This window comes from Argentina silus (genome assembly GCF_951799395.1).
Source record: "Argentina silus genome assembly, chromosome: 6".
NCBI classification, from domain to species: domain Eukaryota; kingdom Metazoa; phylum Chordata; class Actinopteri; order Argentiniformes; family Argentinidae; genus Argentina; species Argentina silus.
Genome location: NC_139660.1, coordinates 22,174,695 through 22,184,003, shown reverse-complemented (window position 1 = coordinate 22,184,003; position 9,309 = coordinate 22,174,695). Strand labels below are relative to the sequence as shown.

Below are 9,309 nucleotides of genomic sequence, written 5' to 3'. Positions count from 1 at the left end.
ACCTTGCCCAAGACCCTGAAAACATGCGTTTGCTCCCCAAGCCAATGCTTAGGCTCTAGCTTAGCCAGGGTTCCAACCCCAGTCAGTGACACAGACTCTTCATTTCCCCCATTGTCCTATTTCTCCACATCTCTCTCGCACGTCTTTTTCTCTCTTCCCCCCTTCTCGTATCTCCTTTATTTCTCCTCTCTCGCTCTGTTTCTCTCTCTCGCTCTGTCTCTCTCTCTCTCTCTGTCTCTCTCTCTCTCTCTTTCTTTCTCCCTCTCTTTCTCTCTCTCTCTTTCTTTCTCTCTTTCTCTTTCTCAATCTCTTTCTCTCTCTTTCTCTCTCTCTCTCTTTCTCTCTCTCTCTTTCTCTCTCTCTCTCTCTCTCTCTCTCTCAGTCCACTGCTGGGACTACCGTCGAATGGTGGTGAAGATGTCCGGCGTTCCCGTCGACCAGGAGCTGCAGTTCACCGACCGCCTCATCGGCTCCAACTTCTCCAACTACTCCAGCTGGCACTACCGGAGCACCCTGCTGCCCCTGCTGCACCCCGAGTCCCCCGAGCCCCCCTCCCCCTGCCGCCAGCCCCCCCCCCGCTCCTCCCCTCCTCCCTCCCCCCAAACCCACTCCCACCGCGTCTGCGAGGAGCAGCTGCTCAAAGGTACGCGCCTAGTTAAACAAATAATCGCCAAAAATGGAAGTGAATTTATTTTATGCCGTGTTTGTCCTGGATCATTTGTTATACGTATTGTTATTGTTTGTCATCCCGTGGAGCAGCTTTGAATCATTCATTTATTCATACAGTCAGTGGTATAGAGTCATGCAGTACTTCACACAGGCAGACAGGGGGCAGTCTGGCAAGTTAGGACCACAAAGTCAATATAGCCAGGTGTGATGGAAGTGGAATCAAGTGGGAAGTTTACATATACCTTAGCCAAATACATTTAAACTCAGTTTTTCACAATTCCTGATATTTAATCCTAGTAAACATTCCCTGTCTTAGGTCAGGTAGGATCACTACTTTATTTTAAGAATGTGAAATGTCAGAGTAATAGTAGAGAGAATTATTTCTTTCAGCTTTTATTTCTTTCCCAGTGGGTCAGAAGTTTACATAAACTTAGTTAGTATTTGGTAGCATTGCCTTTAAGTTGTTTAACTTGGGTCAAAAGTTTTGGGTAGCCTTCCACAAGCTTCCCACAATAAGTTGGTGGAATTTTGGCCCGTTCCTCCTGACAGAACTTGTGTAACTGAGTCAGGTTTGTATGCCTCCTTGCTTGCACACGCCTTTTCAGTTCTGCCCACACATTTTCTATAGGATTGAGGTCAGGGCTTTGTGATGGCCACTCCAATGCCTTGACTTTGTCCTTAAGCCATTTTGCCACAACTTTGTAAGTATGCTTGGGGTCATTGTCCATTTGGAAGACCCATTTGCGACCAAGCTTTAACTTCCTGGCTGATGTCTTGAGATGTTACTTCAATATATCCATCTCATTTTCCTTCCTCATGATGCCATCTATTTTGTGAAGTGCACCAGTCCCTCCTGCAGCAAAGCCCCCCCACAACATGATGCTGCCACCCCCGTGCTTCACGGTTGGGATGGTGTTCTTTGGCTTGCAAGCCTCCCCCTTTTTCCTCCAAACATAACAATGGTCATTATGGCTAAACAGTTACATTTTTGTTATATCGGACCAGAGGACATTTCTCCAAAGAGTAAGATCTTTGACCCCACGTGCAGTAGCAAACCGTAGTCTGGCTTTTTTATGGCGGTTTTGGAGCAGGGGCTTCCTTGTTGAGTGGCCTTTCAGGTTATGTCGATATAGGACTCGTTTTACTGTGGATATAGATACTTTTGTACCTGTTTCCTCCAGCATCTTCACAAGGCTCTTTGCTGTTGTTCTGGGATTGATTTGCACTTTTCGTGCCAAATTATGTTAATCTCTAAGAGACAGAACGCGTCTCCTTCCTGAGCGGTATGAGCGTGGTCACATGGTGTTTATACTTGTGTACTATTGTTTATACAAATGAACATGGTACCTTCAGGCGTTAGGAAATTGCTCCCAAGGATGAACCAGACTTGTGGCTTTTTTTCTGAGGTTTTTTTCTTGGCTGATTTCTTTTGATTTTCCCATGATGTCAAGCAAAGAGGCACTGAGTTTGAAAGTAGGCCTTAAAATACATCCACAGGTACACCTCCAATTGACTCAAATGATTCAGTAAATTAGCCTATCAGAAGCTTCTAAAGCCATGATATCATTTTCTGGAATTTTCCAAGCTGTTTAAAGGCACAGTCAACTTAGTGTATGTAAACTTCTGACCCACTGGAATTGTGATATAGTGAATTATAAGTGAAATAATCTGTCTGTAAACAATTGTTGGAAAAATTACTTGTGTCATGCACAAAATAGATGTCCTAACCGACTTGCCAAAACTATAGTTTGTTAACATGAAATCTGTGGAGTGGTTAAAAAATGAGTTTTAATGACTTCAACATAAGTGTATGTAAACTTCTGACTTCAACTGTATGTATGTGGTCGTCCGTATACACTACCACAAAGCTTTGCGTTGTATAAAATACATGTTGATATCTATTGCTTTTCGTTTTTCAGAGTATGAGCTTGTACAGAACGCCTTCTTCACTGACCCCAATGACCAGAGTGCCTGGTTCTACTACAGGTGGCTGTTAGGCAGAGGTATGTGCAGGCTTGTGTGTGTGCGCAAGCGTGTGGGTGCAAATACTTGCCATACTTTCTCAAATGTTATCGTCCGTCAGTGAGCGACATGTGAGCCGCGCGTGTGTCTGTCCTTCTCTCTCAGCGGAGCGTGAGGAGATGATCAGCTGTGTGTATGTCAGTCGGGAGGAGGAGCGCGTGGCTGTGGCCTTCTCCAGGCCTGTGAATGTGAGTACTCCCAGCCCTGCACTCACATTCTACTGGATTTCTCCCTCCAATTTCTCCACCCTTCACCCCTCCAAAGTGTGAACTTGTGCACTTCCCCAACATAGGATTGGTCTAGCCACAGGCTCCTACTCCCAGTCCCAGTCCCAGTCCCAGTCCCAGTCCCAGTCCAATCTGTCCTGTTACGACCCTTATCAACACAACTCCATCAAAGAATGACAGTCATGCATTTTAGGATGTTGTTTTGTGTCAGAAACGTCAATCATCCACAGACTAATATATCCATACGCGCACTACTATAGGCGCAAGATAGGGGATCTACATGTACTGAAATAAAGTAGTTCCTTATTTATATATGCTGTTTAGCTGACGCTTTTATCCAAAGCGACTTACATTGCAGTGAGTGCATACATTTCAGTATATATGGTCCCAGCAGGAATCAAACCTGCAACCTAAGCGTTGTTAGCGCCATGCTCTACCAACTGAGCCACAAAGGACCACATTCCTGCCATGTCACATACATTACAACGTCCATGTGGGGAAGTGCACAAGTGCACAGTTCAGGGAAAAAAAGGTGCAGAAATGGGACGTACTGTAGTATCTGTAATCTCCCTCCCTCACCGCTTTTCCTTTTTGTAATATTTGAAATGTATTTAATTGCTGTCATTCGGTTGCTTCCATCTACTCTCTATATATCATGAGGTGTTATTAGTTTTACCGTCAAGGACCAAACATTGGAAATAATAAGTGTTTTCATCAACGCTTTCATGCGCTAACCTCTGGGATCAATTATACCTATCTGTTGATCCCAAGAAAAAAAAAAGAATGCAATCCAATCCATCCTTTTCCCTCTCAGGAAGGTCTGCTGCTGGTGTTGGATGGTCAGCCCCAGCGGGTGGCGTGGAGGAGCGTCCACCCACGATTCAAACACAGCCCTGTCTGGGTATCCTTTACTGTTCCCAGGCTAAAGGGGCATTTTACTCTGAAACAGATTTTCTAGTATATTCCTCATCAGTCCACATACGTATGGTCTCAAATTATATATTTTTTGTGCATACGCGACTCATAGATATCCTAATAGCAAGCTTACAATTTTCTTCTTGGAATAGTCTGGTGACATGATGATGATGTGTTTTGACACTAAATTCCTGGCAAAAGTAAAAGGGTGAAAGGTTAAACTGTAAACCTCCATTCCGTGAGTCCATTCAGTGGAAAGTGGAAAGGGAGTGGTAACATTTTGTTTGTTATTCGTGCATAACGACCTGCATATGATTCATTCCTCTCTGACTGATAAGAACTCCCCAAGAGGGAAATCGGAGGACAGGTTCATTGGAATGCAATGAGCCCTTCCTCCGAGTTCTACCTCCACCAGCCTCCACTGAACTCTCCATATCTCTGGAATGTGTGACTTTAGAGAGAGTGACAGGTAGAAGAAGTGCCCGAGGGACAAACAGAGGCTGACTCTGCCACTGTGACAGATATGGACCATGTGAAATGTTGTTTGTTCAGCTACCTCTGTGATGATGTATTACAAGAGAGCCTTTGGTGGGGGTGAACCTTAACACACGTGTCAGATCTGTGAGCTTCCTCCTGGGACCATTAGTGACATCAGCAATGAACATAATCTGACTGTGCACTGGACTGAGAAACACACACACAGAGACTGCGCTCTCTACACAGGTTGTGTGCGTGCGTGCGTGTGTGTGTGTGTGAGAGAGACCACGACAGACTACAGGATCTTCAATATGTATTCCATATGCCCTCTAGCCTCAGCTCACAGTGTACTGTCTATCTGTCCCAGGTCGGTCGGAGAGTTGGTGCAGAGATTCTGCCACCGACCAGGAGCTTTTCAGGTAGTGTGTCTGTCTGTCTGTCTGTCTCTCTCTGTGTGTCTATGTGCGTGTGTGTGTGTGTGTAATGACTGTATATCATACTCACTGTTAACTGAATGACACCTTTTTGAATCTCTCTCTGTATCTGCTAGGAGTGAGCTCTCAGTGGAGAAGACCTCTGTGTTGCAGTCTGAGCTACAGTCCTGCAATCAGCTGCTGGAGTTGGAGCCTCAGAACAAATGTAAGCACACGCCTGCATGAGTTTACTGTGTTATTTATCTAATACTCTTATCGACTGCAGCCATGATAAGTGATATCAATCTCTGCCTCTTCTTTATTTTCTTTCACGCCGTCACAATTAACCTAACCTCTCTCTCTCTCCTCTCTCTCTCTCTCTCTCTCTCTCCCTCTCTCTCAGGGTGCTTGTTGACCATCATTCTCCTCATGCGGGCCCTTGACCCCCTGGGATACGAGCGAGAGACCCTGGCTCATTTCCAGACGCTCAAAGTGAGTACTTCGGACGAGGGTGCCGCTATGGTGACACGCTGGTGAACACACTGCTAAATAACCAGTGTCTCTCTCACACTCAGGAGGTGGACTCCATGCGCTCTGCGTACTACAGCGACCTGTGCAGTAAGTTCATGATCGAGAACACCATTCTCAAGATGGAGTACGCAGAGGTCCGCGTCTTCAGTCTCTCTGACAAGGTCCGTTTCCTTCCTCCTCCGTCTGGACAGTATTGTTTGGATATTGTGTCTGTCTATAGTGGTACTCCTCCTTTGTGGATATCTCTATCACTCAACTCTTTTGTCCGATACGTCTCAATCTCTCCCATCTCTCGACAGAACCTGACCACGTTATGCCACTTGGACCAGCTGCTGTTGGTTACTCATATCAATCTGTCCTCCAATCAGCTGACGAGGCTGCCTCCGCAGTTCGCCATGCTGCAGTGCCTGGAGGTATTTGAACGCCTCTATCGACGCCCTTCTCAGAATCCCCTATATGTTCTAAAAATGACGTTTTTCAGTTGATATTTCAGAGTGACTGCAGGTAGGACTGAGTAGTGCAATTAGACAAATAGTACAGATAGATAGATAGATAGATAGATAGATAGATAGATAGATGGGATTTTGTATCATTTAAATAGGATGATATCATAAGCATATGCATCGTTTCAGAAATTAAGGGTCTATACAAATAGATAGCCTTAAAGGTCTATACAGATACGATTAGGCCAGGGGTCCTTTCCATTCCGAAAGAAATGTTTGCTTCAGTGCATTCCCTTCACTTGACTGGAGGGGGGGGGGGGGGGGGAATCCCCGTTTTGCCTGGATGTAAGATAGCGGTGAAAAGCAGAGCGATTCCATTCTGTTGTAAGCAAGTGAAGGGGGGGGGAATAGTATCCCCTCGAACTATGCCCCTTCACCAAGTCAACAATAAACATTCCTCGGCACGAAGGGTATCCCACAATTCATTGCAATTCATTCAACGCGTCCGAACAGCCATACCTGTTATACCTGTCTTCTGGCATCCCTACACAGTTATGAAACAGCGACCACTAACGGCTGTTTAGGCTATCCCTCGCTCAATCCCCTTCACTCAGGTAGGGCTCACTATAGGATATCCTCGTAGGATATCCTCTCAGGTAGGGCTCACTATAGGATATCCTCGTAGGATATCCTCTCAGGTAGGGCTCACTCGCAGAAATGTCATCAAAACGTCACTGAAGGGCTCTGTCGATAAGAGGGAAGAAGGCAAGGGGATGCGTACGTTTGGAATGGAATGGACCCCAGGTGTGCACAACCCTCCTGGAGAGCGACCATCCTAAAGGTTCCTAACACAGCTGATTCTACTAATTAGCTGTTCATCAGTACCTTGTTTGGCTGAATCAGATGTTCTAGGGGATTAGGGTTGGAGTGAACCTTGCAAGACGGGAGTTTTTAAAAAAAAATTATTAGGAGGGTTGGGCACCACTGGATGATGACGTAGAAATTATGTTTCCTGGTGGGTGTGATGATGCGTCAGATAACAATGCTGCCTCCCTCCCAAGTAATTTATGTCCTCGTCTCTTTGCCAGGTCTTGGAGGTTGATAACAATAGCATTGAGGACTTGGAAGGACTGTACCATCTTCCCAAACTGGAGGAGGTGTCCTTGAAGAACAACCGTATCCTTATATCAAGTTCTTGTCCATAAATGTTTAAAGAAAAGCAGCTGAAAATCTTTATTCTTGAAAGGGGATCAGTTTGTCATCGTACATTGTAAACGTTCTTAATGTTAAGACTATGTTACAAATGTAGCCGTTTTTCTTTTACCAAAAATATCCAGAAATATCCAAGCTGTCCGACCTTCAACCCCTGACTTCCTGCCCTAAACTGACCCGCCTTGATCTCCGTGGCAACCCCATCACCCAGACTACCAATATCCAATCAGAGTTAGCCGAGCTGCTACCATCAGTCACTGACCTTCTGCTCTAATTGGCCAAAGGGCAATGCAGATCATTACCATCAGCATTTGTGTGTGTGTGTCTCTAATGTTGTGGACAAGCATGTATGTGAGAAGTAGAGGGTGTTTTTAAGTGTTTTGTGTCTCTTTGCCACTATTTATTCCACTTGTTTGGGGAAATGGATTCGCAGCGACCCCCAATTATTTTAATGCCTGATGAATTAGACCATCTGTCAGAGACCTCACAGAAACACTCTCACCTGTGTGTGTGTGTGTGTGTGTGTGTGTGTGTGTGTGTGTGTGTGTGTGTGTGTGTGTGTGTGTGTGTGTGTGTGTGTGTGTGTGTGTGTACGAAACACCAAACTGCATGCTGATACATTACAGAAGGTAATGTTGCGATGTGTGTATCTGTACTGTACAGCACAGTGGGCATATTGCTTCTAGTGAGCTCTGAAACAGCGTATATACAGTATTGTTGTTGCAGTTGGTGACGAGCTCAGACATATTGATGACATCTTTACTAAATACATCTCGTCGTCGCTGTATTTTTTGAAAAGGTTGTGCAAAACACTGAAATGAGGTTCAATACATGTTCCACTCAAAGTTACTGTTCCACCAATAAAACAGCACATGCAGTGTCACTGCCTCTCGGTGAGTCTCCTGTCTGAGTTTCTTTGTTTTATTTGTATTTTTTTTTTTTATTGCCTGGAGGTACAGTAGATTAATGACCAAAAAAACAATGTTTTAAGAGAGAAGTTATGGCTTGTCAAAAAATAGATTTTAAAGAACGTTGTGTGTGAGAGAGGTGGGGACCCAGATCCAGCAGCCAGGACTCGGGTTTTCCATCTGTGGGGTGGCTCAACCACATGTTAGTAATGAATTAGCTTGCTGGGTGTGCCTGTCTGGAGCCGTTATGATGGAAGAACACATTTCATGGGTGTGTATCTGTCATTGTCCCCTACAAATCTGATACTGATCGAAATTGTATCATTCTTGGGAAATGTTTTTTCTGGAATTCAAACAGGTGTTCGTTCCTGTCTTGCTGTCAGGACGTTGCATGATATGTAGTTAGAGACAAAAGAATGATTGATGGAGAACGATTCGTCATAGAAACCACTACACAGACAATGTTTATTAATCCTTGAACCCTTTTTCAAACCACACCTGTCCTGTTTCAAACCACACCTATCGCCACATTCTATAACCTTTGATTGCTATTTGCTGACAAGTTGGTCATTTTCTCCTGCATTCCATTCCCCAGGTAGGTCACTAAATAAGCCACAACATCTAGGTACAGATATGATATGATACGAATGATGATGATGATGAGAACGAGGAATAACTTTTCCCTTATAAAGTATATGGATAGGAGGATCAGAGTGATTTTGTGATTTGATGAAGTAGACACACAGTGGACAGGCTTGACACAGGTGATTCAGGTTTGTAGGCTACTGGTTTACGCAATTATGGGTGGGTAAAACTGAGGCTCGGAAGTGAGTTTATCTCTGGAGAGAGCCAAGAGTGACAGAGAGTATTGTTGTCAGACAGGTTTGTCTTTTTACAGATGGATGTAGAGTATAGACTTTTCACTGGAGTTGAGCAAGGATGTAATTAAGAAATTGGAATTCTTTTGAGGTGTAGTCTCTTGGGTGCAGTTTTATTCAGGAATTGGTGTGATGACGTTTGGAGACTGTGACTTGGTATGACATCAAAGGGGCTGTTATTTGTATTAATTGTATAGAAAAGATGTATTTCCTCCTGATGAAAACATGCCTTGCGTTGACTTACAATTTAGCCTTGCAATAAGGTTCTTTCTGAATGGATATACTACATCTATCTTAAGAACCACCATTCCTCATTCCATACCATGCATTACAATGTAATGTCCTTCGATTTCTACCAATACCAACCGCCACTGCTCATTAGTCTTGTGTTATGTGTGTGTGTGGGGGTATGAAGACAAATGGAAACTGAAGCCATGTTACAAAGAGGGAAGAAATGCTGGGTAAACATTAACCATGTGGAAGTCATTACTGTTGTTAGCCTACAGTATGTGCCTCTGTCTGGGTTACCATGGCCTGACAAACACAGTATATATCATACAGCATATAAAGTTGTCTTAGGTGCGACATAATGGTTTCCACAATGACAAGAATAT

The 9,309-nt window shown here is 44.3% G+C and overlaps 1 protein-coding gene across 1 annotated transcript; it reads left to right on the top strand.

Annotated features, from left to right (window-relative positions):
* The first annotated feature begins 388 nt into the window (after positions 1-388).
* On the top strand, positions 389-7,510 carry rabggta (Rab geranylgeranyltransferase subunit alpha). The gene is made up of 12 exons (XM_083672016.1): positions 389-643; positions 2,589-2,672; positions 2,797-2,879; positions 3,733-3,819; positions 4,451-4,556; positions 4,678-4,729; positions 4,861-4,949; positions 5,127-5,215; positions 5,299-5,415; positions 5,554-5,667; positions 6,786-6,873; positions 7,035-7,510. Exons 1-12 carry the CDS (start codon positions 406-408, stop codon positions 7,181-7,183), a joined length of 1,296 nt encoding a protein of 431 aa, XP_083528142.1. The 5' UTR covers positions 389-405; the 3' UTR covers positions 7,184-7,510.
* Positions 7,511-9,309: the final 1,799 nt, after the last annotated feature.

What these genes read in the sequence shown, in the direction of transcription:
- rabggta (XM_083672016.1), top strand. Translation starts at nt 406, where the DNA reads ATGGTGGTGAAGATGTCCGGCGTTCCCGTCGACCAGGAGCTGCAGTTC. An exon ending in AGACTGCGCTCTCTACACAG is followed by an intron (nt 4,557 to 4,677) that starts GTTGTGTGCGTG and finishes TATCTGTCCCAG; the next exon opens with GTCGGTCGGAGAGTTGGTGC. An exon ending in CCATGCTGCAGTGCCTGGAG is followed by an intron (nt 5,668 to 6,785) that starts GTATTTGAACGC and finishes TCTCTTTGCCAG; the next exon opens with GTCTTGGAGGTTGATAACAA.